The sequence below is a fragment of the Plecotus auritus genome (assembly GCF_963455305.1).
Source record: "Plecotus auritus genome assembly, chromosome: 4".
Taxonomy (NCBI): Eukaryota; Metazoa; Chordata; class Mammalia; order Chiroptera; family Vespertilionidae; genus Plecotus; species Plecotus auritus.
Genome location: NC_137775.1, coordinates 11,651,993 through 11,674,107, shown reverse-complemented (window position 1 = coordinate 11,674,107; position 22,115 = coordinate 11,651,993). Strand labels below are relative to the sequence as shown.

The 22,115-nt window shown below is 40.5% G+C and overlaps 1 protein-coding gene across 1 annotated transcript; it reads left to right on the top strand.

Annotated features, from left to right (window-relative positions):
• Positions 1–11,402: 11,402 nt before the first annotated feature.
• TSPYL1 (TSPY like 1) lies at positions 11,403–16,430 on the top strand. The gene has a single exon (XM_080666309.1). It carries the CDS (start codon positions 11,497–11,499, stop codon positions 12,823–12,825), a length of 1,329 nt encoding a protein of 442 aa, XP_080522435.1. The 5' UTR covers positions 11,403–11,496; the 3' UTR covers positions 12,826–16,430.
• The last annotated feature ends 5,685 nt before the right edge of the window (positions 16,431–22,115 follow it).

Sequence of the window (22,115 nt, the reverse complement as noted above, 5' to 3'; positions counted from 1 at the left end):
AAACCATAATCCTATTATTTCCAATTGTTCCTCTAATTGTGACTCTGGATTCCAAAGGGCTACAAGTACAAATTTAGTAGTTTAGTATTGAATCAAGTCTCTTTTTTGAAGATGTAAAGTTCTGATTTCTCTTTATTCTCTTAATACTGTACACATTTTTCTAATAAAAAGTTACACTTTTTTCTGGACTAAGATTTATGAATAACTGCCAAAATTTAAAAAATTGTTTGAACAAAAGCAAATTATTAGCAGACTGGCAGTTTTTATAATTCCACAATTATATTTCCATCTAATATTCCTTGCCCATCGCCAAAACACTAGCAGTCTTAGAAAACAGCAAAGTATGTTAAGTAACTTTCTTTTAGACCATACTAATTTTACTTTCTCAACTTCAATTCACAGTATATTGTGGAACCACCCATTTCAGCATTAATAAGGGTTCAAGGTGTGCTCTGAAATATTATCTTGGACCTCTTAGCTGAGTTTTGCAGATCCTATTTGGTACAAGTTGAGTAAGAGAAACCTCCCTCATCTCTATCTCTGTCTCTATTGCTATCCCTGACTATCTCTGTCTCTATATATCAGTATCTATACCTAATCTTTAACTAGAACTATACATTTTTGGATAACGTCCCCTCTGCTCAGAATGTTTCATGATTCATTTAGAAAAAAGGAAGCAACCCACCCACATTCTAAAGAACCACAGCTGCTGAGGCATCTGCATTAACTAAAAGACTTAACACTGTAGAAAATCCCCCAAGTTAAAGCCATAGCATCCCCAGAAAATGAAATCCGTTTATACTTTTAGTTTGTTTGTTTCTTCTTCCTAAAAATCTTTGATGGTCCAATCAGTTATAAAAGTCCATCCAGAACTCGAGTAAATATATATTTGTAACTATATTCAGAACTCTGTTTACCTCTACTGACCTCTCCACTACTCACAAATTTCTTATGCTTTTTCTTCCTCACTCTGCTCGCCATTAATACCAGGAATTCAAGAATGAGGATGTTCTGAAGGGCAGACTTCACAAAACTGACCTAACGTGGCTTATACTCTTAAAAACGTTGGCCCCAAGTAGCCAAATATATTTTAGTCATATTAGTTGTAAGATTTATAAGCTCAAATTCTATGAAGCTCAAAATCAAGGAATAACTTTTTTTAAATTCAAACAGCCTTTCAGGATGCGTTTAGCTACATTTCTAGCTTACCATGCCTTTGGGGCATTTTGTTCTTTAGTAGCTTTCTAAACTCATAATAATAGGTAACGATTAATTAGCTCAAATTATTCTTAAAACCAGTAGAGGGAGAAACTGCTTTTTATCCTTCAATAGTCAGTCCTCTCTTCTTCCCCTAGAATTTCAGTTGAGCACAAAACCACATTAGCTAGAGACTAATTTCTCTCTGTCTCCTTTGCAAACCAAGTTTTGCCACTGGCATGTGAGTAGATATGACTATAGAATTCTTAGGTCACGTTAGAAAACTGCTTGCCTTCACTTCTTTTCCAATATTTATTACTTAACAACATTTAATAATTATTACCTACTTTATGCAAACTGATACCATCCTGGGAATAGAAAAGCTAGTAAAAATTGTCCTCATGATCAACTTTTTCCAAACTATGAGGGCTAAGTAAAATAAATTCATAAATAACTCAAAACAAGGTAAAACAAAACAAGGAATCACAATAGATGTACAAACCATGCCCAAAGGTTCAAAAAAGAGAATTATACATATAGACGGAGATATCAAAAAATATTTTATTCGGGAGTGAAATGATTGAGAAGGGTGTTAATGAATACATGGAGTGGGAGAGGATGGCTCCTCTTCCCCTGGCCACCTCTCACAATACAGAAAAAGTCAAAAGCTTCCTGTGAGTTTGGACACTGGAACTGAGTCAGCTTACAGTATTGCATGAGAAAGTGTGTTAAATGCTTTACATGTTTAGCTTTCAATAGCAGCTGTAACAATGGACACTAAAGAGAAAATAAACAAATGGGACTACATCAAAATAAAAAGCTATTGCACAGCAAAAGAAACCATCAACAAAACCACAAGAAAGCCCACTGTATGGGAGAACATATTTGCCAATGTTATCACTGATAAAGGTTTAATCTCCAACATTTACAGGGAACTCATACAACTTAATAAAAGGAAGATAAATAATCCAATTAAAAAATGGGCAACGGACCTAAATAGATACTTTTCTAAAGAAGACAGAAGGAAGGCCAAGAGACATATGAAAACATGCTCAAAGTCATTAATTATCCGAGAGATGCAAATCAAAACGACAATGCGGTACCATCTCACACCTGTCAGAATGGCTATCATCAACAAATCAATAAATGACAAGTGCTGGCGAGGATGGGGAGAAAAAGGAACCCTCGTGCACTGCTGGTGGGAATGCAAACTGGTACAGCCACTGTGGAGAACAGTATGCAGTTTCCTCAAAAAATTAAAAATGGAACTCCCATTTGACCCAGTAATCCCACTTCTAGGAATATATCCCAAAAAACTAGAAACATGAATCAGAAAGGATATATGCACCCCTATGTTCATAGCAGCACAATTCACCATAGCTAAGATTTGGAAACAGCCTAAATGCCCATCAGCAAATGAGTGGATTAGAAAACTATGGTACATCTACAAAATGGAATACTACGCTGCTATAAAAAAGAAGGAATTCCTACCATTTGCAGCAGCATGGATGGAACTGGAGAGCGTTATGCTAAGTGAAATAAGCCAGACAATGAAAGAAAAATACCACATGATCTCACTCATTTATGGAAAATAAAGAACATTATAACCTGATGAACAAAAAGGTAGATACAGAGGCAGTAAAGCATCGAACAAACTGTCAAATTACAGCGGGAAGGCTGGGGAGTGTTGGGGAGGGGGGGAAAGAGATCAACCAAAGGGCTTGTATGCATGCGTATAAGCACAACCAATGGACACAAGACACGGGGGGCGGGGTGGGATGAGGGTATGCGACAGGGGTAGGGGAGGCTGGGGGAAGATCAATGGGGGGAAAAAAGGAGATATATGTACTACTATATGTAATACTTTAAACAATAAAATAAAATTTAAAATGTAGCAGCTGTAACAAATGAGCACAACTTAGTAGTTTTAAACAACACAAATTTAATATCTTAAGAGTTTTGGAGATCAGAAGTCCAAAATGCATTTCACCTGGCTAAACTAAAAAAATCAGCAGGGCTGCATTCCTTTCTGAAAATTCCAGGGGAAAATCCATTTCCTTGCCCTTTCCAGCTTCCAGAGGTTGTCCAACATCCCTTGGCTAGTGGCTTCTTCTATCTTCAAAGCAAGCAATGCTGGTAGAATGCTTTCCACATTGCATTACTCTTACCTCTTCTGCATCCCTCTTCCACTTTAAAAAGGCCCTTATAATTACATTGGGCCCGCCCAGATAATTCAGGAAAATCTTCCTTTCTCAAAGTCAGCTGACTGGCAACCTTAATTCCATCTTCATATTGGGTAGATGATATGCTAAGTGGGAAGGATGCAGATTGCCTCTCTCTTCTCAGTGTGAGTTAGAATTATTTCCAAATTGGACTTCATGTATTTCCTGATAACAAACCTTTGTTTTCAAGACTTCTTTCTCAATGTAGAACAGTAAAAACTAATGAATATTTATTTGGTATAGCTCTTTATCATTAAGTTCATTCGTCAGCAAATGAAATCTCTGAACTCCAAGTCTGAGAAGCTGGAAAAGCTGTTAAGTTAGAAATAACAGCAGTAGCAGAAGGTATTATTTCTTAAATCTGTCCCACATTTAATAAATGCTCCCACTGAGGGCACTTGTCTCATATAAGCCATATGCTCTGTTTAGCTTAATGGCTGTTTCAGTTAGCCTTCCCTAGAAACATTCAATCAGTGCAACCAGCAGTGCACAAGAATCTCCTGTGTGCCAGGCACTCAAGATATGAACCCTGGAAAAAGAATTTATCAGGAAAGAGACAGCAGTCCTTGAGTTCCCCCATTACTGTCAAAGATTTCAAGAAATCAGAAAAGCAACAGGGAGTAGCAGAGAGCTTTGAAGTCAGGCAAACCGAGCTCATATCCACATTCCATTACTTACTCGCTATGTAACTTTAGGCAAGTCATTTGACCTCTCTGAGATTTCCTATCTTTACAGTAAAGTGAATTCTATCTATGTCATGAGATGATTTCTGTTAATGATCAAATGAAAGAATAGTGGTCTCTTTCTAAAATTTAGAATCTAAATCAACCTTTCCCACATTTTTAAAAACAGATGTGCATAGAATGGTTTGCTTACAAACCAAAGGAAGTTGTAATATAGTCTTAGAGCCAAAGAATTCACAAGGCAGAGCTCTCAGCTAATGGATGAATAATTATGACAACCAAAGTATCAAGTTAGATACCATAATAAGAACTTTTCAGATTGAATTAGTTTAAAAAATATATATTTTATTGGTTTTTTACAGAGAGGAAGGAAGAGGGATAGAGAGTTAGAAACATCGATGGGAGAGAAACATCGATCAGCTGCCTCCTGCACACCCCCTACTGGGGATGTGCCCGCAACCAAGGTACATGCCCTTGACCGGAATCGAACCTGGGACCTTTCAGTCCGCAGGCTGACGCTCTATCCACTGAGCCAAACCGGTTAGGGTGGATTGAATTAATTTTTATGTGGAAAGTAGTAAATGGCTTTGATGAAACCTGTGTTAAAACCAGAGAGCTGTTTTGGTTTGTTCTTTTTTATCATGAAAGTCTGGTTGTTCTAAAAAGGTTCTTTGACCTTGGGACTGTACGCACATACAAAAATTTACTGATATTTCTGTAAGATTATATATTAGCTCTGGAGTTTTAATGAACAGTGACAACACAAATTCATAACAATGTTAAAAAGTAGCTACACATCTAAACTTCATACTATCTACAAAATAGAAGGCACATTTTCTCTTGTATGAAATTTCTTATCCTCAGGATTTTGAGATGCTTTCAAATATAAAAGTCACGTTTATTAAATGGCTTGACTGTCAATTTTTGGTATTGTACCAAACAAATAACTATGATTCATAGTGACTTTTAAAAATCTATGTAGCCTGGCTGGCATGGCTCACTGGTTGAGCGTCAACCTATGAACCAGGAGGTCAGGGCACATACCCAGGGTTGCAGGCTTGATCCCCAGTATGGGGGCATGCAGGAGGCAGGCGATCAATGATTCTCTCTCATCATTGATGTTTCTCTCTCTCTCTCTCTCTCCCCCCCTTCCTCTCTGAAATCAATAACAATGTATTAAAAAATAAAAATAAAAATTGATGTAATTATTTTCATTGTTTCACATACATTATTTTTATTTTATCTTAAATTATTTTACCTTATTAAAAACACATTAAGAGTTTGTCCCACCATGCATACATTTTATTAATTATTTAAATGCCTAATGAAATTATATAAAATTTTCAACTAATACTTCCTGCAGTTGACTCATTTAACTTCCTCTCTATAAAGGTTAATGGCTCAGACACATTTGCAAATTATTTTAAATCTATAAGCTTTGCAATAAAGAAATATAACATCTGGACTATCTTTTTGATATTATATGAGCCAATACATAAGTAGTTCTAGTACACTTAATCCTAATTATAAACACACACAATTTTTGCAAACTAAAAAAAAATGCTAGCTGAAAACATAAATTTTCATGAGTAATTTTTTCCTTAATACTTTTTTTTTTTTTTAAATATATTTTATTGATATTTTACAGAGAGGAAGGGAGAGGGATAGAGAGCTAGAAACATCGATGAGAGAGAAACATCGATCAGCTGCCTCCTGCACACCCCCCACTGGGGATGTGCCCGCAACCACAGTACATGCCCTTGACCGGAATCGAACCTGGGACCCTTGAGTCCGCAGGCCGACGCTCTATCCACTGAGCCAAACCGGTTTCGGCTCCTTAATACTTTTTATAAAATAATGGCCAGCTACCTCAGTGGTACAGCACTTTTGATCTGGCAAGCCCTCTTTTTTCTACCACCTGAAGAAATTATATGTCTAGAACAGCATTGTCCAGCAGAACTTTCTGCCGAGATGAAATGCCCTAAGCTGCCCAGTACAGTAGCCACTAGCCAGATGTTGCTACTGAGCACTTGAAATGCAGGTAGTATGATGGATGAGCTGAAATTTTCATTTTATTTATTTTAATTAATTTGAATTTAAATAGCCACATGTAGCTAATGGCCACTCTATTGGACAGTGAAGATCTAGAATGCATGTTAAAATAGCTGGAGCAGTGGACACGTATGATTACTGTATCTTCATGCCTCTTTCTCAAGCTATTCAACTCTTACCCATAGTAGGATATCAGTCCCATTTTCTCCGTGAAACTTTCACTGATCACTCTAATCCACATGGATGTCTTTCTTCTCTGAACTCCTAAACACTTAACTGTTTCGTAATGGAATTTAGTGTACAATAGTTTAATTTTAATGTATGTGAGTTTTAGCATAAAATAACAACAACAACAAAATACTACCAGCTTCTATTCATTGAAAGCTTATAGCGCTAAAAACTTCACAAATTTTATTTCATCTTCTTAATAGGCCTACAGTATAAAGTATGTGTTATAATCTCTATTTTACTATGAGAAAATTATGGCTCAGAGGGATTATGTGACCTGCTCAGGTCAAACAGGTTATAAGTAGCAGAGCTCAAACCTGAAACTAGGTCCATGACTCCAGTCTACACAGGAGTAAGCAGGATCATTTGATACTTTGGCTTGATTTCATCATTGGAAGCCATCATAATAAACCTAAATCTGCTTGAGAAAATGACTTTGTAACAATTACAGCTTAGTGGAAATAAAATATTATGATTCATTTTAAATTATAAGAGTATTTCATTTATAGTGAAAGATTATTTCAAAGTTCTTCCATTATAGACTAGACATATCACTTTCGTAAAGACCAATTACTCCATCTAGTGGAACCAATGGGAATACCATACCCACCATGTATTTAAAAGAGATTCCCAGCAGGAGCTGTACCTTCTCTAGGGGATCTCTTGGAAATTAGTGGAAATATATTTTGGTTATTACAAAGAATGGGGGTTTTATTGGCTTTCATTAGGTAGGGTCATGAATGCATGAAGTCCTCAGCAACAAAATATTGCCCCACTTCCAAGGGGGAAAACTCACTTGTATTTATTTATCTGAGCTTGAAATTTAACATCATTTTACATATAAAAACAAAATGTTTACACTGTTTTACTATTCAATGAATTTTCCAGGAAGAAAATTATGGCATTTCACCAGTTGTAAAACATAGTATTACTTAAATATCACCAAGGAAAAAAAAACATTGCCAATTAAACTATGATGGCCATTGTGGCTCCACTGGTAGGACGTCGTTCTGTGCGCCCAAGGTTGCCAGTTTGATTTCCCCTCAGGGCACATGCCTGGGTTTCAGGCTGGATCCCCAGTAGGGGACGTGGGGGAGTCAATCAATCTAAGTATCTCTCTCACTGGGATGTTTCTCCCTTTCTCTCCGCCACCCCCCACCCCCAATGCCTCCCACTTTCTCTAGAATCAATGGAAAAAATATCCTCGGGTGAGGATTAAAAAAAAAAAGGGCCTAAAATACACCTATCTGCTTTCCCCTCTCAATCCTTGCTTCCCACTGGCCCTTCTCTTACTTAAAAGTGATCATAACTGAGGCTCACCATAATCTACAATGAAGAGTTATATATAATCACAATCATTTCTCTACTGTGATTTTCAGATAATTAAAATTAGAAAAAAATTATTTTTCCTCATTTTCTGTATAAAGTCAATCAAATACTCCGTATCACGGCTTTTCCAGTGATAGAAGGACAGTAAGAGAAGGAAGGATTTCTCCAAAGTGTCTCAATACCATTTGGGGAAATTACACTCACCAGAGTCTTGATTACATTTACATGTACCATCTATCACTGGAGTTTTTCCTAACATTACCAGTTAGAGCATTAATTTTCCCAGTAAGCAGAAACAGAGAAAATAACAGGATAACATTATGTAGACAACATAATGGTGACTTTGACAAATAAAGACGTCTTCTAGGACTGGTCACAGCCTGGCACTGTCTTCTGCTTAAAAATAGAAGGCATATTAGAGTAAAAAATATGCCTTCAGGCCAAATTAAATTATTCCAGTTCCAAGACTGAGAATAATTTCATGGCAATTAGAAGTGGGCCTTGTGGAAAATTCCATTATTCATTCCTTTTTAAAAAATATGTTTTTATTGATTTTAGAGAGACAGGAAGGGAGAGGGAGAGATAGAAACATCAATGAGAGACAAACATCGATTGGCTGCCTCCTGCATGGTCCCCACTGGGGACATTACACTTACACCCTGGGCATGTGCCCTGACTGGAAATCGAACCAGCTACATCGTGGTGCACCGGACGAAGAACTGAGTCACAACAGCTGTGCTCCATTATTCATTCTTATCTATACAAGAGTAATTTCAGCCATGCATCACAGGATCTATATCCATTTCTTGCAGAGAGAAATGAAGTTAAGGCCTGGAATAATTACCTTGGCTTGTTCAGAAAGCATTAAAGAATCGGAAATACAGTGTTGGTAGTTTGAGGCTTTGTTACATAAACTAACCTAAATATGTCCGTCCATCCAGAGCTTGTCATACAGTGTGACCACACAAATGTCAATTATTTGTAAAACAAAAAACTGTTTTTTCCTGTGTTTTTTTTTTATGCTTCCATAGTCTCTGATGTATATATATGTACAAATTCATTTTGACTGGGACTTTCTTCCTGGAGACCTCGTTTCCTGGTGGCAGAGAATAAAGCAGGGAGGAAATCTGCATGCCCCTTACTTCTACAAGCACCAAGCTGCAGACAGGAGAAACTGTATTCTACTCATTTGTCCCGTTATTAAAATTCTAATAACCTATGCAACACTGTGCAAGCTGTGCGCTAGGCACTAGGTAAACAGTGGTAAACAAAAACGTAAGTTCCTGAGGTCTTCTTAAAAATGTTTTGTGGTAGGTTTTGGCTTTAAATTTGTACTTTTGTATACTGCATAAGTAGATTTCTGGTCTCGATAACCAAAAAGAAACTCATAATATGACAAATCAAGTTGTTGGGCGGGACCTCACAGGGTGAAGGGGTTGCTACTAGGAAAAATTCGAGGCACACATAGACGCAATATACAATCTCAACTCAAGGAGTATTCGTGTCATATTACTTCTGTAACAATGACCACAAACTTAACAACTTAAGCCGACACAAAGTCATCATCCTACAGTGCTGGAGGTCAGGCATCATGAAATCAAGGTGTGGCAGCACTGCATTCTTTTGCAGGCTCTTTGGGAGAATCTGTTTCCTTATCTTTCCAGCTTCTAGAGCAGTGGTTCTCAACCTTCCTAATGCCGCGACCCTTTAATGCCGTTCCTCATGTTGTGGTGACCCCCAACCACAAAATTATTTTCGTTGCTACCTCATAACTGTAATTTTGCTACTGTTATGAATCCTAATGTAAATATCTGTGTTTTCCGATCGTCTTAGGCGACCCTGCTAGCGGTTCTCAACCTCTGGGTTGAGAACTGAGTCACACCTGCTGTGCTCCATTATTCATTCTTATCTATACAAAAGTAATTTCAGCCAGGCATCCCAGGATCTATATCCATTTCTTAGGCGACCCACAGGTTGAGAACCGCTAGCAGGGTCGCCTAAGACCATGGGAAAACACAATATTTACATTACGATTCATAACAGTAGCAAAATTACAGTTATGAAGTAGCAACGAAAATAATTTTATGGTTGGGGGTCACCACAACATGAGGAACTGTATTAAAGGGTCGTGGCATTAGAAAGGTTGAGAACCATTGTTTTAGAGGCTGCATTTCCCCTGGATCCTGGTTCCTTCCTCCATCTTCAGAGCCAGCAGCATAGTATTTTCAAATCTCTCCCTTCTCTCTCTCTCTCTTTCTCACCTTTGCTTTGGTCATCATCTCTTCTCAGGCCGACACTCTTACCTCCTTTTTTTTTTTTTTAATATATTTTATTGATATTTTACAGAGAGGAAGGGAGAGGGATAGAGAGCTAGAAACATCGATGAGAGAGAAACATCTATCAGCTGCCTCCTGCACACCTCCCACTGGGGGTGTGCCCACAACCAAGATACATGCCCCTGACCGGAATCGAACCCGGGACCCTTCAGTCCGCAGGCCGACGCTCTATCCACTGAGCCAAACCGGTTTTTGCCCTCCTTTTTATATGGACCCATATAGTTATACAGGGTCCACCCAGATAATCCAGGATAATCATCCATCTCCAGATCCTTAAGCTAATCATATCTGCAAAGTCTCCTTACCAGGTAAGAAACATGTCCATGGGTTCTGAAGATGAGCAGTTGGACATCTCTGGGAGCCATACTATAGAAAACAAAGCAAATAGAAAGAAAGAGTCTGCCTCTTTTACACTTCAACTAACTGTATGTTGGCATTCTGCAAGTTTGTTTTCTACTTTAAGACCATTTTGGTTATCCATTGTAACTGGCTTTTCTTCATAAAATGGTGGCAGGTGGTCTTTCTCTGAGGCCTGGTGAATCTCTAACAACCATTTTCCTCACAAGTCAACAATCTAAAAATAAAAAACAACCAGAGACCATGGCATAGCTCTTAAATGAACTCTATGAGCTGAATGCCATGAATACACACTTCATTACGGCCAAACTTTCCTATCTTCTTGCAGAACTAAATGTGTGAACAGATTAATAATTTATGGGGCTGGACATAGCTTTTCTGTTTTCTACAGTGAGGGGCCATTGAGCAAGATTTACAAATTGATCCTGGCTTAATTCTTGCAGACATTATGCAGCACAAGTTCTTCGCTGCAGATTATAAATTTAGGATGAGCAAGGAGGACTACGCATCGCTGAGTGGCCGGTGCTCCCAGTGATGTTACAGGCGGATATTGATATTTTCATGTCACTTCTACTTTGAGAAAAGGGAAACAATCTGCGATTCATCCTGGTTTAAAAAATACAGAGAAGATGTTTGCTTTCGGACATGATGGAGTAACAGGGCACAGACTTACCTTCTTGCCTAAAAAAATACTGAAAACCAGAGAAACACGTTTATACAAAGCATGCAGTGTAGCACGGTGGCCCCTACAATTACCCCAGCTTTAAGGCAGTTTCCAGATGCATTGTGGGGAGGGCCCTCGGTGCTGTCGGTCTCTGAGTCCCTTGTACATTTATTTACAGGAGTCCATTTATCGCTCCAACCCATAAAATTCCTGTAAGACTGAGAACAAGCTCGCACCCGGCAACCGCTGCACCCATCCCTGGAGCAGCGAAGTCGCGCGGTGAGCTCCGCAGCTGTGACGTCACCCTCACGGAGACTCTCGCGAGACTGGAGGGTGGGCGGCGCCATTCGCCGCTTTACACCGACTGCGGCTTCTGTGAGGAAAGCGGACATTAATTTACGGTTGGTCTGGCTGCTACGAACACCAACATGAGCGGCCTAGATGGGGTCGAGGAGGCCCTTCTCCAGACCTGCAGCCCCGATGCTCCCGACCCTGCCCCGGGACAACCCGACCCATACCAGTGCCCGAAGCTCCGTGAGGAAACCGAGGCGTCACAGGTGATGGCGGAGTCGGGGGAGGGAAGCTTGGAGGCCGTCGCACTCCCACGGCCCCAGCTTCCAGAGGAGGGGGGAGCTTCGCACGACCCTGCGGCCTGTGGCCATACTCCCCAGTTCCCAGTCGGTGGGGGTCACAGTTTCGGAGCGACAGAAGCGGAGCTAGAACAGGCTCCGCCTCCCGCCGGGGCCCCGGTAGCCGAGCCTGTGCCCATGGCAACGGACCGCGGCCTGAACGATGGCTGTCAGCTTGGTGAGCCGCGCGGCTCAGGTGCGGCGCAGGCCTTGGAAACCTGTGGCGCAGAGAAGTCGGGGCCTGAGGTGGTGGCCGAGGCGAAGGCCGCGGAAGTGAACACGATCTCGGTAGCAGTGGCTGAGGCGATGGCGGAAAAGGAAGGAATGAAGGAGGAGAAAGTAGATGAAGAAATGAAGGAGATGGAGGTAGAGGAGAAGCCAGTAGGTGAAGAAATAGAAATGGCGGAGGAAAACAGAGCGGTGGTGGAGGAGGTGGAGGAGGTGAAGGAGGGGGCAGGGCCCCGGCCCCTGAACGTGAATTTCCGCGTGAACCTCCGCATGAACCCCCTGGAGGCCATCCAGCAGGAACTGGACACTGTGAATGCTCAGGCTGACAGGGCCTTCCAGCAACTGGAGCAGAAGTTTGGACGGATGCGTCGACACTACCTGGAGCGGAGGAATTACATCATTCAGAATATCCCGGGCTTCTGGGTCACTGCCTTTCGAAACCATCCCCAGTTGTCCCCCATGATTAGGGGCCAAGACGCAGAGATGTTAAGATACATCACCAATTTGGAAGTGAAGGAATTCAGACACCCGAAAACGGGCTGCAAGTTCAAGTTCTTCTTCCGAAGAAACCCCTTCTTCAGAAACAAGCTGATTGTCAAGGAATATGAAGTCAGAGCTTCTGGCCGAGTAGTGTCTCTTTCCACTCCAATCGTATGGCGTCGGGGCCATGAACCCCAGTCCTTCATTCGCAGAAACCAAGACGTCGTCTGCAATTTCTTCACCTGGTTTTCAGACCACAGCCTTCCGGAGTCTGACAAGATCGCTGAGATTATCAAAGAGGACCTGTGGCCAAATCCTCTGCAGTACTACCTGTTGCGTGAAGGTGTCCGTAGAGCCAGACGTCGCCCAATAAGGGAGCCAGTGGAGATCCCCAGGCCGTTCGGGTTCCAGTCTGGTTAAGCTTTGTCCTTGGGACTACCTCTGCACAAGGTCCCCTGGCACTTCTTGCTGAAACCTGTGCTTGAGCAACAGAAATGGGTATACCTTCTACTTTTTTTTTTTTTCCTGACATTTCTAAAACCTTTTTTCTCTGGACATTTGTTTTCTCAACCGCAAGATTGGGACCTTCATGGCTATGCTTCTCCACTTGTACACAGCCAGACGTTTTCCACTTACATACAACCTTCATGCTGTTCTGCATCACTGTCACATTCTGCAAGGCCATGATTCACACGGCTGCTCAGCCAAGTAAATGTGCTGTAAATTTCACTGCCTTTTTCTGCACTGCTTGGACTCTTTGTTTCCAGGGCCTCTGGTCTGGCTCTCACCATCTGGGATTCTGGCTTTGTCTAGAGGCCTGTTCTACCCTCTCTGCTCTGCAGGCAGGCATACAGCCCGTGGACTTCTGCAGAAAAAACCACCAGAGACACGAGAGCAGCGGTGGGCCGCTTGGTCTTTGTGATTGCTGTGACTGCATTGCTCCCCTTGCACCTCTGGTCACCTGCTGTTGCCTGCTTCTGGCTGTGCCCACTCCTCTTAGCCGGCTGCCTACTCGATGAACATCTTCCAGACCACTGTCAGCTCCTCTCATTTCTGGTAAACCAGAATCTCCAGAACTGTGGTGGACCCAAGTTTTAAGCTAGCACAAATTTCCTTTCCAGCCTTTCCATTCCTCTACCCAAAAGGCAGCTCATTCCCCACCCCCCCACCCCCCCTTGATTCCCATCATCCAAGAGCCCTACTTCAGGGAAGTGGTTGAGGTGAGAGTTTAGACCTTGTCCTTATGACAAGTACAAGGATGGTGTCCAGGCTTTCTCAGCATCAACTAGTGAATTCACACAAAACTTAGGTACCTCTTTGTACTTCCTTTCCTCGTCCTGATGTAATGGTCAGGATAGCAGTACACTTTCTGTGTGTCCCTTTTTCTAAGTGGTTTTTTTTTTTTTTCTTTGAGATACATCTGCAAAAGCAGATCTTTTAGTTAATTTGGCTCTCCATGATTTCCAGGGACACTTCGACTGGTTGCCTCCCCACATGCCCTGACCAACCAGGGCTGGGAATGAGTCTGCAACCCAGGTATGTTTTCTTGATTGGGGATTGAACCCACAACCCTTTGGTGTAGTGGGTCAGTGCTCTAACCACTGCACACACTGGCCAGGATTTTTTTATGTTGTTAATCCTCACCCAACGATATTTTTTCCATTGATTTTTAGAGAGAGTGGGAGGGAGGAAGAGGGGGTGTGAAAGAGAAACATCCATGTGTGAGAGAGACATCAATTGGTTGCCTCCTGCACACACCCCAACCAGGGCTGGCATCAAACCTGCAACCCCAGGTACATGCTCTTGACCAGGAATCGAATTGGCAACTCTTCAGTGCTTGGGCCAACGCTCTAATCACTGAACCACACTGGCAAGGGTGAGAAGAGTTATTTAAAGAAACACAACTTTGGATGTTTTCTCTATCATTTTCATTTGACTTAATTTATATAGATAAATACTGTGTCCTTTATTTCACTAATACTTAGTAAAATCCTGTTTTCTGTTTTTGCTTACTAGGAAAATTGAGTTATACAACCTTCCTTTGCTTTTGTTTGGGAACATTTAGAAAAATAATCTTTCCAGATATAGAGACTTAAATGTTCATAATGGTTTTCAACTTGTTCTTGTTTCTGTCAAAACTGCATTCTTAGAAATATAAATAACTTGATTTTGTCAGATTATCAAGACTTTGGAAATTATTGTCTTCATGGAAAAATAACTTGCAAAAACAGTGTGGCTTGATTGTCTTGCTTGATAATTTGCCCTGGTAACAACTTATTAACAATTTAGCTTAAGTACTTGGAAGATTGCGCTGTCAAATTGGAAGTGTACCATTAACATATTTATCTTTACATATATGCATGATGGTAAAATAAAAGTACGTTACTCTGTTAAGAGTTCTTATTTTTCACCCTGTCAACAAACATGCTTGAAGAAATTTTTAGAGATAACAGATTATGGAATTTAATAAAGTTCTTCAATGAACACAACAGGCATTTTCCCAAAAGTAAAATAATATGGCACGCTACTATACCTTGAAAGGTAGGGAGGGATGTTCCTTTTGTTTAAAATGTCAACAGTTGTAACTGCTTATTCATGATGTCAGTTTTTCCCCATATACTTTGTGCAGCACCCCCACTCCACTCCAACCTTCACTTCCTTAAAGCTTCCATTTTTTTCTATATAATAGTTTCAGGTCACTCAGGCTTGTTTTAGTCATTTGTGCATTTAATAAGCACACATTCAGAGAATTCTTATCATAAGTGATATTCTTTTCTATCCCATACTTTTTCAGCTGTAGAAACTTGTTTGTTCTTCAACCTCACCACCTTCTCTCTCTGTCAAATCCTTCAAGGCCATGATGTCATAAATAACTCTTCTGTTTTACACTTTTTTTCTGTTCCCCTTCGGGAAGATGAAACTTTTTTATGTACTTGGTGTACTTTGTAGGATTCTCTGTTCTAGAAAATAACACAGTAATTATATTTAATTCCATGAACATTTGTTAAGACATCTGTCAGGCCCCAGGAAGATAAGTGTAACAAGACAGAATGCATTCCATTTATTGTTAAAGAACTGGGAAAAGACTGATAGGGAAACAAATAATTGACAGTGACAAAGATTTATTTACATGTCTTTCACTGTCCCTTTCTGGTTTGGAAGTTTTGTGAAAGAGATGGAAAAGGATGTTTTTACCTTCGTCACTGCATCTAGCTTAATGTCCATAGTTGTCACCAGATAAATACTGAATGACAACTCAAATGGAGAAAAGAAACAAAATAACCTAGTACCCAGCCAAGCAAGTCAAACTTGAGGCCTGCAGGCCACATGTGGCCCACAAGGAATATTTTTGCGGCCTAGCCAATATAATGGTATGTAAGGACTGTTTTAATAAAAATTTGTAAATTTATACAATATCCTATTATACATAACTAGAGGCCCGATGCACAAAATTCGTGCAAAAGTAGGCCTTCCTTCCCCTGGCTGCCGGTACCGGCTTCCCTCTGGCACCCGGGACCCAGGCTTCCCTCCAGCCACCAGCAGGCACCAGGGACCCAGGCTTCCCTTGCAGCCCCAGCTTCATCCGGAAGGACGTCAGTCTAATTAGCATATTACGCTTTTATTATTATAGATTATTAATAACGAACTACAACGTTTGCTAATGACTGATTACTCTAATCCTGTTGCATTCATTTCCCTTAGCCCCTTACGTGCAGGTGGGCCGTTTCTCTCCACTGATACTAGCAGCGAATATTTTAGCAGCCGATTGCCACGTCATTTGTACTGACTTGTTTGGTGTACGCAACAGGAAATATTTTGCTTTCGGAGAACAAGAAAAGTAGGTTTATTTGCGTTACGCTTATTTGTGCAGTTATTCAGTGTCTGGTAAGTTAATGTTCAAGAAAAAATTTTTATTAAAATGTTCTATTTTATGTTAACAATTACTCATTTATTTCATCCTTTGCATTCAGCTAAATAAAACTTTATTTAAATATCTAAATAAACCTGTTTCCATGAAAATTGAAGCTTTTTTGTGTGTGGCTCACATAAACTTAAACCTTATTTATTTGGCTTTGTTAGCCTTTGAGTTTGACATGCTTGACCCAGACAGACTTTTGATGAGGTAATGAAAAGAAGAAAACGGTTTTCAAAGTATTTATGTCAAAAAAATTTACAAAGCCTTTATTAAATAAAAGCAAAACTTAGAAAAAATCCAAAATAACATTTAACCTTTCACTGGCCATCTTAACAGAGCATCAACTTTGGATCAACTTTTATGTACTTTGTTTTTGTACATCTTAAGGTGACTATTCACCTGGAGATTGAAGGTTGTTACACTCTAGACATGTGCTGTCCAATACAGTAGCCACGAGCCATCAATAGCTATTGAACACTTTAATTGTGGCTAGTCAAAATTGATATCTGCTGTAAGTACAGCATACACCCTGGATTTCATAGATATGGTTTGGAAAAAATGTAAAATATGTTAAGTTTTAATGTTGATTGCATTTGAAATAATATTTTTGATATACTGGGTTAAATAAAATGCATTATAAATTAATTTCTCATATTTATCCATTTTTTAAATGTGGCTACTGGTAAATTTTAAATTACATGGGACAGCATGGGTCTAGACTTCTTGAGTATCTCAAAGTATATAAAAATATCTAAAAATTAAACGTTATTCTTTTTCCCCATGAAATTTTTTGTGACTTTAGGACAAGGATTATTTAGTTTAAATGCAAGTTGGGTAAAGTATAACTAGAGGCCAGTGGGTAAGAAGGATAATGAAATGCCTCTTATAATCTTGTTCTAAGATCTGTCCAGTACTTTGCAAAACGTACTGTGTAAAACTTTTCCTGGATATAAGTAAGGTAGATCTGGGAGCCAAATTGGCACTGATGGTTATATTGGTTAATAAGCTCTAGCGATATTTAGGACCTATAGCTTCATATTTTTCTAGAATAAAATACTCTGTACTTTTTGGCTTACAGATGTACATGAAGCTCAGAAAATAAAAGTAATTTCAGTCATTAAATATTTCTATACAGTAATATTTTGTGTATGTTACATGGGCTGGAGGTTTTAGCAGTTAGCCAGCAACAGAAAACTGAATCTAGCACTGCATCAAGTCAATTCATTGCTCACCACTTGAAGAAGCATATTTGATTGTTAAAAATTAGCGTGCTAATTGCTGCAACAGCAATTATTATTTTGTATTGGATACTGTATTAAGGATTATATGGAATATAGATATTGTCCTGCTCTTGAAGAACTCTCTCATTGGGGCATATCACTCCTCAGATGTTTTCTCTAGCAAATCACATACTCAAACCCGTCACATGCACAAGAAAATGGGATTTATGTGGTCAAGAGGAAGTGTCAGATGATCAGGACCATCCCCTCAGAGCCAACTTCTCCCTCCATGTTAATTTATAATTGAAGTGCCGCCCTAGACTGTATAGAAATAATAGATATAATCTTTATTAATTAGTATGGGAGGTGTTTCACTTGTGAGCAGTACTTTCTTCATGTTTGATTAAAGTGCTTTGTTTCAGTTCTGAAGGGCCACCTTGATCCATTTCCTTTGAACTCAGAATTTGTTAAGACGCACCGAAGAATTTCCATCAGATCAAATTAGGAAAACAATGTCTACTTTTTGGCTTCATGTTCTCAGTACCTGCATTTAATGTAACTTTCTTGAGAACAGGCCAGGAAGAAATGGTTCTATTAAACATGAAAAGGGGCCTCTGTCTTTCTCTCTCAAATCCATAAAGGAAACATATTTTTTTAAAAAAATTAAAAAATAATGGAAAGGGTCACTTAAATAAGCTGCTAATTATTATACAAACCCAGATGTCTTTCTACAGGCCTGAAGAGACAGGGAAAACACACTAGCTTTAAATTGGGATTAAATCACAGTTTTAGAATCTTCCCCAAGTACATTAGGCAAAATAAATACCTTCTCTGAGCCTCAGTTTCCTTGTTCACAATGCAGGGATGATAATACCTGTTTTATAAGCTGATACTCTCCCAAGTTGTATTTGGAGAATGCATTATAATGTTTTAAGATGATAACAATAACATGTGGGAGCTTTGCTATGTGCCAGGCACTGGGCTAAAAGATTCCAAGTACTAACATCTATAGATAAAAAAGGCTGATATGCAAAGTATCCCCTCAGGAGTTCCACCAGGAGACTGGGAGTTCCATCACTCGCTATGATGTGTGCTGACCACCAGGGGGGCAGCACAGAACATGGCGGGCGACCAGCGGTGGTGGCGGCAGGGCACTGAGGGAGCAAGGGAAGGAGGAGGCGGGGAGGCAGAGAGGCAGAAAGACAGGAAACCTGATTGTCCCTAATCGCTGGCCAGACCTAGGGACCCTACTCGTGCATGAATTTTGTGCACTAGGCCCTCTAGTTGTTAATAAAGGTTAGAGTGTAAAAATGCCAACCACAATTCCTGGCATATAATATGTAATCGATATTTAACTCCCATTTACCTTCCTCTCTGAATTTTAATTTCTCATTTAATTTACATTTAGATAAGTAGTCATTTAGCCTAATATTTCTCAAACCTGCCCATTATAAATAGCTGGGAGCTTTGATAAAATCCTGATGTCTAGACTCTACCTCAAACCAATTAAATTAGACCCTAAGGTGCAAACAAGTTTGAGAATCATGGATAACCTTTCCTCCTCAAATGAGGGAATGCCCACTCTCCAGTTTTGTTACATTTACTCAGAAATCTACCACCTTAATAACATCCAGCTATGACAAAGTACCAGGAATACAGTAGGCTCTCAGCACATCTGCTCCATATAACCCATGTAGTCTTACAGAATAGAATTAGCTTGATTGCACAAAAGAGCTCTTTAGTAAGTACTTGAAGATCGTTATATTCTACCCCTCTTTTCCCTGCCCCCCATTACCACCACCAACAACCTGGCAATGATTTCTGGTACTTAATATAATCAATGCCATCATAGGAAGCAAGCCGACCACCAGTTCACCCAAGGAGGAGTGGGCCAGTATCACCTGAAAGAAATGTTCTTGCATAGATAAGTGAGTCCATTAAGTTGTTTACTGCCTTGGATACAGCTCTTAACAAGCCCATAGCACATGACTACAAGCAACCGGTGTTAGCAGGTGCCACTTGACCATATATATCACACCTCATTCTACTTTCCATGAAAATTTACTTTCTTGCTGTCCCACAGACTGCTTCTTTTTAAAAATCCTATATAATTAAAGCCTAATATGCTAAGTGTCTGGTCAACATGTCGGCCATTCAACCAATCAAAGCATAATACGCTAATGATATGGTAAGGCTGCTCAACCGCTTGCTATGATATGCACTGACCATCAGGGGGCAGACAGTTGACCGGTCAACCAGTTGCTATGATGTGCACTGAACACCAGGGGGCAGATGCTCTGACTGGTAGGTTAGCTTGCTGCTGGGGTCCAGCCGATTGGGACTGAGCTAGATGGGCTGGGCATGCCCTGCAGCCCTCCCGCGGTCCCTCCCCAGCTGGCCAACCTCCCATGTCCCTCCCCAGCCCCGATCATGCACCAGTGGGGTTCCTCGGCCTGGCCTGTGCCCTCTCCCAATCTGGGATCCCTCTGGGGATGTCAGCTGATTTTGGCCCGATCCTGCAGGCCAGGCTGAGGGACCCCACTGGTGCATGAATTCGTGCACCGGGCCTCTAGTGTGTGTGTGTGTGTGTGTGTGTGTGTGTGTGTGTGTGTGTGTGTGTATTTTTTTAATTATTTTTTATTGATTTCAGAGAGGAAGGGAGGAATAGATAGAAACATCAATGATGAGAGAATCATTGATCTGCTGCCTTCCGCACACCCCCTGCTGGGGATCGAGGGGGCAACCCAAGCACATGCCCTAACTGGGAATGGAACGGTGATCTCCTGGTTCATAGGTTGACACTCAACCACTGAGCCACACTGAGTCTGCTTCTGTCCCTAGGTTCCCTTAAACTTTTTAAATTCTGGAGTTGTTAGTCTCTTTCTTCCGTCTCTGGGCCCTGTCCCTTTTGGAGGTTGTTTTCACTACACCTCTGGAAGTTTTCCCAACAGATGCCCGACAAAAGGGTACAACTACCGTATATAATTGGTATATGTGAAGTTCAGTAGCACGGGAAACTGTGGTGATAGAAATCCACAGTGGTTGCCTGAGGGTTCAGGAGAATAAATAGGAAGAAACATGAGGGAATTTTTAGGGGTGATAGTAATGCTCCATATCTTGATTTGGGTGATAACACAGATGTATTTATTTGTCAAAACTTGTCAAATTGTGCACTTCAGATCCATACATTATAGTATATGTAAATTATAACCTCAATAAATAGAATTTTAAAATACTGTTGGGACTAAAAAACTGGAACTCCATTTGCACATCTCCAATGTTTTGACTTCTCTCCTGTGCTTAAATACTAGCTGGTAACTCTACTTGCAAGAACTTATTTGCAAGTTCTTGCTGCTGTATAATTTCATTTATAATTCCAATCTTGGAATTACTTTTTAACTTTTTCTCTCTCAATTCCAGGCCAAAGTTGCTCTCTCTAGAGATTCCCTTAATTTACAAACTTAGAGGTTCTGTCATCCTCTAGTCACTAAGTAAGTTCAGTCTGCTCTGGACAGTATGTCCTGCAGAAGTACTAATATCATAATAATTTCCCTGGGGCACTGTCAAGAATCTCCCTGAATTTCCCTCTCCATTTCTGCATATTCAAATGCCTGTAAGATGCTTTTCTGCCCTTCCTTATTCGGGCCCTTCTCTCTGACTCTTCAGTTCCAACCTAACTCCTTTCCATTACCTTAAAGCAGTGGATCTGGGAACCAGCAGCAGCAGCAGCAGCAGCACCACCACCACCACCACCACCACCACCAGAATCTTGTTAGAAGTGCAAATTCTAGAACCCCATTTCTTACCTACTAAATAAAAATCTCAGGAAGTGGAGCCTAGCAACTGTGTCTTAACCAGCACTCCAGGTGATTCTGATGCACAATAAGGTTTGAGAACCTAAACTCTATTGCTGCTCCTGCTTCATCTATAGTTGTTTTCATTACAAAAACAAAACAAGATATTTACCTACAAACAAGGCAGAGTAGTGTCAAGGAATAACTCAAAGTCACAAAGTCAATTATAGCACATTGTTTACTTGTTTACATGGAGAATAAATCAGTAGATTGATTTTACCCCACTGTGCCGGACCAGCACAGCCAAGGGTTTGGGGAGCCTGAGGGAGGGCGGTGAAGGATGTAGAAGACAGGCAAAGAGGTGGATCTCCTGTGCCTGGCTGAGGCCACAGAGAAAAGATCCAGACTACAAGTTGAGGTTTTATTTTATGGCCAGAGGTAAACAAGGTAGTGGTCACCATAGTTACAGCGTTCTTGTGAGTTTCACTTGTTTTGGCAGCACTTTCTGCACCTCCCACAGCCCATTAGCTACCCAGGAAGGATGGAGTGTCATAAGGTGAAGCTTAATTATGCTAAGAGGGCTGTGCCTCTAAGCTGTGACTTGTTTGTGGCTTTGCCAACAGGTGAGGCTTAACCCTATAGCCACTCCCTACACCCCACAAAAACAAAAATGGTATTTATTAAAAGAAAGAGGAAAGAGGGAGAGAAAACTAATAGTAGTCTGGGAAGAGTGAATCCTGTTTGCACAATTTTTGATTGGGTAACTGATTAGCTGGCAGC